Genomic DNA, 11,531 nt, shown 5'->3' on the forward strand with positions numbered 1-11,531 from the left:
CAAGGTACACAAGGCAGGTACATCCCCACCCAGGCTAGAGATAAAGTGGAGATTAAAGTTGAGCACTTTCTGCTTGCAAAAGAATAACCCTACCAAAAAACTATGCTCTGAAATCCTTCAGGGAACTGATATTGTTTCACTGCATTACAAAATGGTCTGAAGCTACTACTAATATTCAACAAACATTAAAAAGAAGAAGATGTAAGGAAGTGTAATTTATTCAGTGTAAATTTAAAGGAGATTTCATGATTCATTACAGGATCATGCACTGGGCGTCAATGCTGTACTCCAAGATGTAGGCAGGGTAAATCTGGTGCTTCTCAAAGACAACAAAAATGGAAGGGTCTGTTGGGTCATCCACGCAGCTGTCATAAAGTCGGTTTTTACAGCCGGGTCTGGGTGGAGGGCGAAGGTATTTTTCGTTTCCCTGAACAAAGTCTCCAACGAGAACCTGAGCTACAAATATTCTGTAGCGACCACGCCTAGAGGAACAGTACTGGTGAGAATAGCTGGCATCTCTGGCAAAGTAGCTTCCTGGGAACCAGAAAAAGCCACAGGTAAAACAATAAATCAACCAAGGAACAAACATCTGCTATCAGCTCCTTGGCAAGCCAGCGACTCAAAAACCCCATGTTGCTCCACATGCAACCTCAGCATGTGTTTCCACATCAGCTTATTTTAAAGCATTGACAGACTCTAGTCACATTTTACCATCAGCCTCCCAGTCCCACCTGTCCAAAAGCTTTGCTGAACAGCAAACAGTGAAGGGGTTTAGCACCCCTTGAAAGAGGATTGCTGCTGATGCTGCCTGCAGCAATACAAAGGCACACAGATGACGGTGCCCTGCTGGCAGGAGTGCTGGGGTCAGGGACAGTCAAACGCCTTGCACCCACCCTCCAGCCTGGCCAGGGTCTGCAGCCCACACTGCTGCAGCCCCTGAACCCACACTTAGTCACAGAATCATAGAATGTCCTGAGTTGGAAGGGACCCTCAAGATCATTGAGTCCAACTCCTATCCCTGCATATGACAACCCCACAGTTCACACCATGTGTCTGGGGGCTTGTTCAGTCTCTTCTTGAACACTGTCAGGTTTGGGGCCGTGACACCTCCCTGGGGACCCTGTTCCAGTGCTCCACCACCCTCTGGGTGAAGAATCTTTTCCTAATGTCCAACCTAAACCTACCCTGGCACATCTTCCTGCCATTCCCTTGGGTTCCGTCATTGGTCGTCAAAGAGAAGAGATCAGCACCTGCCCCTCCTCCTTCCCTTGTGAGGAAGCTGTAGACCATTATGAGGTCTCCCCTCAGTCTCCTCCAAGCTGAACAAACACAATGGCTTTAGCTGCTCCTCATACGACTTCCCTTCCAAACCCTTCACCAACTTCGTGACCCTCCTATGGACACCCTCTACTAGGGGCTTGATATCCTTTGTACCTTTACCATACATTGTGCCATGAGTCCCACAGATCCTCCAGTCAAAGTTCTGCTCACAGATGGCAGACACATGGGATGGATTTGTCCCATGGAACAGGAGCCGCTCATCCACTGGTTTCGATTTATTGAGCTTCTCCATTTGCTCCTTTTGCCTAGGAACAGACCAAAAAAAAAAAAAAAAAAAGACACGTTACTCTGGTTCAAATGAGGACAGTTTCCCAACTCAACTCCTCCTGCTTTTGGGTCATGAAGGAACAGTGATACAAACCACTCTCAGTGGGGTTACTGCCTGCTTTGCACTTCTGTTGGTACCCTGCTGCACAGCTGGCTCCTTCCGGCAAAACAAAAAGTTCTCATCATGACTCTGGACTGTGTCACCCACAACTTCATACCACATGAGAGAGTAAAGAGACAAACATCTCTTGACTGGGAATTGGTCAGTTCCCAGGTTATATAAATCCAGAATGCATAAATATGGTTATAAAACTGAGCTGTATGAAGCTACAGTGAAGATTGCATAATCTCTATCCCTACCTTTACCACATAAAATTTCCTGTTTTTTAAAAAATCCCATGTGGAAGAGACTAAGAAACAAAAAGAATAAAAGTGAGATACCACAGGTCAAGTCATGGTGAAGGAAAATAACTTTATTTTTGAATAACACTACCAAGAACCTCACATGCAACCTCTTGGGTTCTGTCATAAAGAAAACACAGAGACAACCCTCTCTCCCAGGGCTGCCTCAGGGGACCCTCAGCTCCAGGACAGAAGCAGGGCACCACCTACGAGAGTATGGGACTGACTATGGAACAGTGGGGAATAGCATCTGGGGACTGCACAGGACTTAAAATGCAATGTTTAACAGTAGAAGTGTCAGTAGGAGAAAGGAGGGAACAGGATGGACTGAGGACAAGCAAACATGGGAAAATAGATTGATAAGGGTGTAAAGAGGGCTGGTTGTGTATGAACGGGCAACTGGATGCCCAGTAGGCTTGTCTGACCATGCCCTGTGCCTGATCTGTATGGGCTGCCTATCTTCTCATTAAATTCGATTTCTAACTCCTACCTGGGTGATAGACTCTCCAAGTCTGTGTGCATGCACATGTATGGGTGTCTGGGTGGGGCAACTGAAGGTGGGACCATGGGTCACAGGAGGGAGCTGCATGTCCACAGCACCAGCAACTGCAGCAAGCAAGTTTCTGATCACTAGCCAATATAAGGCTGAACAGCTAGTAAGGAGGGTAGCTGGCCTGGGAGACAGGTATTGGGGCAGTCGTAAGTCTGAGCCAGGTGCTGGAGAGACCAGAATGTCTGAGCTTGCTCAGCAGAGGGACCAGGAGGTCTGGGCCAACCACTGACACCATGAAGTCTACAGAGACCCATTTGCACACGTGTGTCTATGCAGAGCATAACTGGAGATGAGAGGACCTGGGAACCACCACACGGGTAGACTGAATGTTTAAGTTCAACTCCTGCAGGGACCCATACCTGTGCATACATTCCAGTCAGAGGCTTCCATCCCAAACAGCCAGAGGAAGACAACAGGATGAGGCCTTTGGTGCTGTTCATGGTTGCACAAGTGCTGTGCTGTCTGTGTTGGGTTTTATGGCCAGCTGTGTGCATGTTCACACACTTTGTGTGTAGGTGTGTGTTTGTGCCTGTGTGCACACGAGGAAGATGTGCTGAACCTGGTTACCAGCCGAACCCAGGCACATGGACACATGGCAGTCACACCTCTGCTAAGCTGCTGGATCCAGCAACTGCTAGTGTAGACTGTGGAGGACAGTAGATCAGGAAATACCAGCCCTCTGCTAGCATCAGGATAATGAAATAAACCAGATACAAACCACTGAAAAACTTGCCAAAGTGTTGGGTTCTGGATCCTCTGCAGCTGTTCAATGCAGTAACCTTCCATTGTCTTCTCAAATAGCCTCTTAATTTTTCCGTATTCACAGGAAGTGTTGCTGAGCTTTACCAACTGAAAATTTTAAAAACATCAAAAATAAGGTATTACTGATACTAACAACTCCCAGTCTTTCCAAAGGGCTCACCAACCTCCTCACATAAGAGGAAAAGCCCGGCCATTAAAATCACAAGCCTCTCCTGTCTTTCCAGCTAACCATACTTTCCCACCTTCACTCCCACTCTCCATGCTGGAAGTGCAGGCACTGACTGAGGGAATTAATGCAGTCCCATGTGAACTTCCTTTGGTGGACACACTTCTGCATCTAGATTGTTTTTACTTCAGAGTAACCTAAATATGAAGTGGACAGCAGTACTGAGGCTGGAAAAGAGTCACAATCAGTTGCACCTTAATGTGACACCTTAGCTCCCTCCCTAGAGGACTAAGCCTTAGTTTTACTGTGGCAAATAACATTTTGCCTCAAATCAACAGAGGAAATACTGCAGCACCCCCTTAAGATGTAAGTCATCCAGTTTATCAGAGGATTAGGTGCCTTGGGAGAGCACAAAGGACAGGTCAGACTAGTAATGGCCAAAAGAGCATTTTTTTATCCTTCATTATGTATGCAGGGGATTTCAGAGACCCTCCCAGGAAACACAGATCTATACTGAAATGTGAAACTGTCAGTCTTGTTTCACCTCATAGTTGTTTATCTTATAAAACATGTTTAAAAGCTGAAAACATCTCAAGTGCCTTGGATCATGTTCTCATAAAAGTCAGTATAGGACACAGTTTATCCTGCCCATTTGGAAAGCTGGAAAGACCTACCTCAAACCCGATATCAGGCAGTGCAGATTTGTCCCATTCTGGAGGACAGACAAAACGGGATAGAGTAATATTATGTCTGAAGAAAATAAAAGAAGTCAGTTCATGATACTCCCAACTGAATCCTCCTTACAAAAGATCCAGCTGCTGGCTCTATGGCGGCCTTCAAGTATCCCTGGATTATTACTTTTATTTTACATTCCACATAACCATTATCCCTTTCTCCAGTTTAGCTTGCCACACAAATCCTTAAGACCATAATGACCCTGTTGGCAGGTTAAGACACTGATAGGAGAGCCTCAAATGAGAAACAACCTGCTCCTAGCTGAGTGGTTTATACAACTGCTCCAGCTAACCCACCACATGCACTGCTTGAACCTCTAGGAAACTGGAGCGTAAGTCCTCTCCCTCCATGTGGCTACTCATCTCTAAATCGCAGGGGAGACAATGAGTGACCTGTCCCCAGGACCAGGCCTCTCAGGAGGCTGCAGGGGGGCAGTTGTGCTCTGCAGGAGCTATGGCACCAGTCAGCGCTCAACAGCTTCCAGCACTAAGGCCCTCCTGGCCTGTGTGTTTTAACCCAGGCAACAGGAGCATTAGCACCCATTCAGGTCTGTTTTCTTTTTGAATCAACCCACATTTGGTTTAACAAACCCTTACAAATGGAACCCTTGGCTTCAAATGCACTGTCTGCTGATGAGTTTCTGAAGGAAACAAGGCTCTTTTCAAAATAAAGCAGTAGCACAACTACCTTTTATAGCAGACACACTCAAATTCTGTCAGGCTGAACTTCCTTTTAAAAAAATAAAAGGTATCCCAAATCAGTGCATCCACTTCACTTCATTTACAGGGATGTGCTTCTGTGTTTTATTTTATCCTCAGCTTTCCAGGGGATGGCAGCTATCTGCTCCACTGTCCTTGGGACTGGCAGTTCCTTGCTCCTACTCTGCACACAGCTTAGTGCATTGTTAATTTATGAATCAAGAATAAGAATTCCTGGCACAGTTGTGTCAGCCCTGTGTGGCCTTTCTCTCACAGAGAGAACAGATCTAGTCTAGGGGTAGAGCCAGAGACTGACACCAGAACTCCCTCCCTCCAGCACACTTCACAGAACTGTTGCACAATTTACAAATACCGTCACTGCAAAATTTGCCATTAAACCAGTCAGCAAAAGGTGTCTAGAAATGAATTGAAGACATCTAAAATCAAATTCTAGACAGGTAGGAGGAACTTCTTAGCAGAAATCTAGAGAGATTATTAAGTAATGAATGTATATTACCTTTTATCTTTTTCACATTCAGAGTGCAGAAATTTTGGCAGTCGGGCAACTACTCTTTCAGTTCCATAGCTCAAATTTATTTGGACCATATCTTGAAAGAAAAACACAAAGACTCAATAATTAGATAATTTATTGTTCAGAGGCACAATCTTTTGTGTTTAGGAAAAAAAAAAAAAAAGAGATAGCCCTGAATATTGCATGGTGGTATTTTCTCTACCCTTACACCGTAACACATCCCCACCTCGGTTCATAGTTTGAAACCATTCCCACTTGTGCTACTTCTGCTTGGAGACCAACAAGGTCGAACACCTGCTAACACAGGTAACAAAGGAAGCTCAAAGACAACTAATCACTGACATCACCTGTACATACATTCACATCAAGGCTCTTAGCCAGAGAAAAACACAGCTGATGTCAGGCCTACAGCAGGGAGGAGTTTTCAGTCCAACAGAGGCCATAAATCTAGCTTTCCCAGCAGGGTGGGATTGCTTCGTGTTACTAAGAGGAAAGTCTGTACTCTCTTTTTGGTCCTGTAACAATATCACAGAGCACACGCTGTGTAACATGGCTAATTATCCATTGTTTCCTCCTTTAAATGCCACTGTCTTTATTCATGCCAGGAAACAGATTTAAAATTTGGAAAGCTAGCAGGAATTTTAAGATGGGTAAATAAATCAGAAACAGAAAAGCATTTCCCATTCTCTCTCTAAATTTTCCTTTGCTGTACTTCGTGCTTTCTCTTCCCAAAAGTGGCTTGCAAGATGCCTACCATGGGTTCACTTCTTCGGTACTTGACTTTTCAGCGGTGTTGTCGTATTTTTTTTTTTTCCCTTTCTCATCTGTTCTCTTTAGTTGCATAAATCCAAATGCCAAAACCAGGTGCCATGAGGTGTTTACTCTCAGCTCTTCTTCAGAATATACAATATTATCAGAAATGCTTTTTTGACTATAAAGGTCCAAGTCTAAAAGCTCAGTCAGGCCACCTCAAAACTGCAGAGAAATGGACAAACTGCTCAAGTTCTGCTTGGAGAAAACTCAGGGGAGGAAAAAGACTTGTTCAAAGAAGCCCAGACACAAGGTGACAACTCTCCACAAAGGAGGCTACCTTAAAGCCAGCTACACTGTATAATGAACTTAAAACAAGGAGATACTTCACCTTCAAAGCTTAAAGCATACTTCTCAGAGCCAGCCCTGAATACCACGCTGCCTTTACAGTCAGCTAGAAATTCCTTCTCCAGAAGCGCAGATGTCACCGTGGCAGAGCAGTGATCCGGATGCTATAGAAAGAACAAGGGAATTTTACCTGTTGCAAAGCAGTCTTTGGTTTAGGTGACACTGTGGAGAAACACCAGTGTTTCCCTAGGCTCCTATCCTGAGATGCCATTTTGAACTAAGACTCTAAGTCTTCAAGCTTTTTGTTCTTCAGTGATGGAGGGGTACCCCACAAAGAACAGCTGTTTGTAGCAACAGCAACAAAGCAGCTTTCAGCCTGTGTGGTCAGCTTCAGCCAAAAGACTTCTGCCATCTCTGGAAAACACACTTACTTTCAAAGCCAGTCCTTTAAAAGTTTCCATAGAGTAGCAGTACTGTTTTGAGGAACAATTAATACAACAAACCCACCAGTGCATCAGAGCAGCGCTGCAAGGTCACCAGCAGCATGTGTGAAATGCACCAGATGCAGAACAACGTGCCCTAAATAACTCTCCAAAGATCGCTTAACAAGAGCTTTTGGCATCAAAAGCAGAGGGATCTCACCGGTTCCCCGTACTCAATCCACTGCCCAGTATCATCCAGCCAATACCAGGTGTACTCCATTTTGGGAGCTGATGGATGAGTCATCAGACACCAGAGGCACAGAAGAGCTGACCAAAGCTTGGCTGCTTCCTTGGCCCTAACATCAGAAGAAAAATCCAGTTAAAGTAGGGGTCTTTTTCCAAAGCTGTCAAACTACGTGATATTCCTGGTCTGGTCAGAAGTCTAATGACTTTTCTAGAAAAGGAAACCCATCCAGCTGGGAAGTGCAGGTTGGTCCAAAACTGAGGAACTGATGTTTGTACATGTATGGGCCACAGTAAGCATCACAGAAGTGACTCTGACCTCTGTGACTTGGACCCAGATCACTGTTTTTCTCCAAAATGTATCTTTCTAAAATTATACATTGTAAGAAAATACAACTTGACACAAGAAACTCAGCTCGCTACATGAAGGCCAGTGGTGCCAGCTGGCTAACAGGAGTAATATTTGGCTTCTAAGCAGGCAGTGAGTGATCAGTGGCAGAAGTCAGAGTGCCTTCAGGAGGCACTGACGGAATCATCCTTCCTTGCATGCTCAGGAAACCAAAGCTGCCACTCACAGGTACTGTACCAGGTGCAGGTGCCCAGGTGCTGGCAGCAGGGACTTCTGTGTGAGAAGAAACCAGGGAGTGCCCCATGCCCAACACAGCTGGCTCAACAGACCCACTGCAGGACACAATTGAGCCCATCTGTCAAGCTCATGGTGCCTCTGAGAAAGCTGTCCAGCAGTGAGAAGTGAAAAAAAACGTGAGAGAAAAAGTCCTACAGACACCTAGATGAGTGAAGGAGGAGCGGGAGAAGGTGCTCCAGGTTCCAGAGCAGAGACTCCCCAGCAGATGGTGAAACAGATTGTCCCCCTGCAACCTGTGGGAGCCATGGTGGAGCAGATACCCACACTGCAGCCTGTGGAGGACCCCATACTGCAGCATGTGGACATGCCCTGAAGGAATGTCCATGGAGAGAAGTCCATGCCAAAGCAGGGTTAGCCTGAGTGACTGCTGCCCGTGGGAAGGGAGCCATGTTGGAGCACAGGAAATTTTTGAGAATTATGGTAGAAGGTAATTCTTACGGACTGAGTTCAATGCCCGTTCAACAGCCCCCTGCGCCACTTTGGGGAGGAGGGGCCAAAGGGGAGGTTAAAAAGTCAGGAATGATGGAGTGAAGTTGAGTCTGGAAAGAAAGGGGTTGTGGAAAAGGTGTTGTTGTAATTTTTGTTTTTGTTCCTCACCATACAAATCTATTTTAATTGCCAATCAATTAACTTTCCCCAAGTCAAGTCTGTTTTGTCCAGTGATTTTGTCCTGTCTTTATGTCAGCTCATGAACTTTTCCATCTTATTTTGTCCCTCTATCCTGTTGAGGTAGGGGAGTGAGAGGGTAGCTGGGTGGGCATCTGGCAGCCAGCCAAGTCAAATTCTTTGCAGAGAAAAATAAAAAAAAAAAATCACTTACCAGCAAAGTCTCTGCTCTGCGCTCTACCACAGAGACACAGCACCTACAAAAAGAAGCTGAAACAGTAAGCCACCAATAATTCAAATTCAGACGTTTTTATTTTTCTTGCTGCTGTGCTTCAGCCTCCTTCGAATGTCCCAGTTTTGGACCCAGACAACATTTTTCTATGCATCTCATCACTTGGCTGCTCCCACAACACAACCCTGTTGTGGAGCACATACATGCAGCTGAGACCTGCCCACTTGCCTGCTGTGGAGTTAGCAAGGGTCTGTGGCTGAGCTACTCAGCGCTGCCCAGAGAATCTGAACATGGCATTCAAACAGAAACTAGAAATGATCATTTATTCTGCTTTGTTGCCCTTCACACATTGGCAGGGATCATGGGTATTCAGAGGAGGCTAATGAGAGGAAAACGTTACGGAAAGAGCTCCCCCGTAGAGTTGGTTACAGTGCAAAAGTCCACGAACAAAGGCTTGGCAGCCCCTGGCCTGCCAGAATAAGGAGCGAGGAAGGTCTTGTCTTCTTCGCAGCCTTGGCTTGTTGCACTGCTGTCTACAGACCACAATTCTTCTTTGTACACAGTAACATCAGCCAGGCCTATTCCTAGAAAAATTGCTCCCAGATCATTTTCTCTGAAATCCCATTGCAGGAGACTCATGAGATCCAGCACTCCTGGGAGCTCTGGATGCAGCTGCCCCTTCTCTCCCCTCTGTGCAGCAGTTTGTTGCTGCTGCTGCTGCCGCCACAGCCACAGGAGAATTTGATGTTTGTACATGCAGAGTGTGGGGTTTGAAAACGGAGGAAGGGAAATGGGAGAGAAAGCAAGGAGTGGGGTGGGATGATGTTTCCAGGCAGCTTTTCTCCATTGCTCCCCCACCCCTGTTCCCTCTCTCCCCACTTTGTAGATGCATGCCAACCCCTGCCGGCACCCCTGCCAAGATCCAGGGCTCCGGTTCCCATCCCATCAGCTTTCCAAGATGTCCATTTATGTCTTACTTTCAGTTTCACTTGCCAGCGTTTCTGCCCTTTACAGGGATTTTCCACTCACCAGCTAACCCCAAGTAGAAAGAAAGGGAAGTGAAACACTTAAAAAAGCAGACAGAAATATTTGCCTGGCAAGACAGGTTTTTGCAGAAGATTTCGCTATCTGGTCTTGTGCAACTGAAAGGTAGCCCGTAAATTTGTTTTTTTTATATCTCCGAAAGAACAGTTTCATGCAGAGGAAACTTTATACAACCTCATGCCAACTTCTTACACACTTCTCTCTCACATGGAAGAAAGAATGAATTAATGAAGACACAAACACAGCTTACAGTATGGCTAACTGAAAGTAAGGTATCCTTCTAGCAGACCCTAAAGCCAAGCCCACAAACTGTAAAATCCCTGCTTCCTCTGTTTTCCCTGCTCCAGCACCTAGGGAAATCTGTTAGAGCCCAGCACACGCCAGCTGTTCATGTTCCCTACTCACAGTCCTGCCATCAGGCTGCCCAGCCACCACACCCAGGAGCTGAGGGCATCAGCCATGTCCTCACCAGTCGGACGAGCCCTCTGCACTCTCCCTCCACATGGGAAAAGTCCCGCGGCTGTGATGAGACTTTGAGAAATAAAATACAACTGGCCCGTGAGAGCTCCTCGTGAACTCCCAACCGCACGTTTGTACCTCACCGTCTCTCCCGCAGCCTCTCTCGGCGGGACGTCACGGGTGCCTTTCCACTGCTGCTGACCTTTGGAAGTGGAGCCTGCGTAACCTTTCCATCCGGCTCTTGCACCACGTGCGCAGGCGCATCTGCCAGCCAAGAGCAGAGCAGCCAGGCACAGCTGATGTTTTTGGCAGATGCATCGGTAAAATCTACGACCCTGCAAACTGGTATAGTTTATCCCCACTGCTTGGTTCCTCTCATTGCACACCAGCTCTTACCTTCCCCAGATTCCTCCCATCCTTCCAGCAGCCAGGGATATTCAGGACCTTCTCCTTTCAAGATTCTTGCTGGGAGCAGCTTCTGAACATCACTCTATGAAAGCCAAAAGCCAGTGTTGCCTTGCAATGCAAACCCTGAATCTCAATGCAGAAAGTGGGAGCATCTCCCAACACACTCTCCATGTTGGTTATCGCAGTGTTCAGGGGGGTTGCAGCATGCAGTGCCACACACAGCCACCCAAAACAGTGCAAACCAAGGGGCAGGCTCAGTCAGCCCACGCAGAGCTCTGTGCTGTCCCGACTACTCCTATTCCTTTACCTTGAAGTCTGAGTCATCACTCTGTTTTCTCCTGTGGAAATCCAAGAAGGGTCAGGAGGTTTTCGGTCTGGCCTTTCAGTCTAAAAGATTGACAGCATTTCCCTGCAGAGCTTTGAAGCACAAAGCTTAATCACAAGTCAAGTAGTACTAACTACATAAACTTCTCTAGATGCAAACTTTTTTCATTATTTTTTTTGTTACACAAATTATGTTTCATTGAATTGCCCAGAGTATTTTTTTTTCTTTATGATCTAGCCAGATCAGACCAGTAGTGGCCAGAACACATAAATCTCTGTTTCAGTTTCTGGAAAGGGTACACTCTGAGTGCATTTTATAGACACAGTATTAAAAAAGAAAAACAACAACAAAAAAAAGGATTATGAAGTTGAACTTAATTTCTTCCCCATCTGGCCTTTTTACACTGGCTTTTGACCTCTCACATAGTATCTGGCTCTCAGCTTCACATTTGTGAAACTTTTATGCTTCCCTTTGACGGATGAGATTTATAGGATCACGTCCTGCAGGTTCCCTTCTGCATATGTGAGTTCTCTAGTAAAATACCCTTCTGAACTGAAGCCAAGAGCTTCAGCAGGCGTGAAATATCAGCTCT

General features: G+C 46.0%; 1 protein-coding gene across 1 annotated transcript; it reads right to left on the minus strand.

The window, feature by feature from the left end:
* Nucleotides 1-200: 200 nt before the first annotated feature.
* On the minus strand, nt 201-10,543 carry LOC102085136 (protein mono-ADP-ribosyltransferase PARP12). The gene is made up of 8 exons (XM_065038571.1): nt 10,153-10,543; nt 7,197-7,332; nt 6,598-6,718; nt 5,442-5,532; nt 4,166-4,241; nt 3,282-3,412; nt 1,441-1,586; nt 201-534 (listed from the first exon to the last, which is right to left on the minus strand). The coding sequence occupies exons 1-8, from the start codon at nt 10,206-10,208 to the stop codon at nt 254-256; spliced, it is 1,038 nt and encodes a 345-aa protein (XP_064894643.1). The 5' UTR covers nt 10,209-10,543; the 3' UTR covers nt 201-253.
* Nucleotides 10,544-11,531: the final 988 nt, after the last annotated feature.

This window comes from Columba livia, chromosome 1 (assembly GCF_036013475.1).
Source record: "Columba livia isolate bColLiv1 breed racing homer chromosome 1, bColLiv1.pat.W.v2, whole genome shotgun sequence".
Lineage (NCBI taxonomy): Eukaryota > Metazoa > Chordata > Aves > Columbiformes > Columbidae > Columba > Columba livia.

What these genes read in the sequence shown, in the direction of transcription:
- LOC102085136 (XM_065038571.1), bottom strand. Translation starts at nt 10,208, where the DNA reads ATGGCTGATGCCCTCAGCTCCTGGGTGTGGTGGCTGGGCAGCCTGATG. An exon ending in GGCAGCCTGATGGCAGGACT is followed by an intron (nt 7,333 to 10,152) that starts GTGAGTAGGGAA and finishes TTCTGATGTTAG; the next exon opens with GGCCAAGGAAGCAGCCAAGC. An exon ending in GACTCATGGCACAATGTATG is followed by an intron (nt 535 to 1,440) that starts GTAAAGGTACAA and finishes TCTGGTTCCCAG; the next exon opens with GAAGCTACTTTGCCAGAGAT.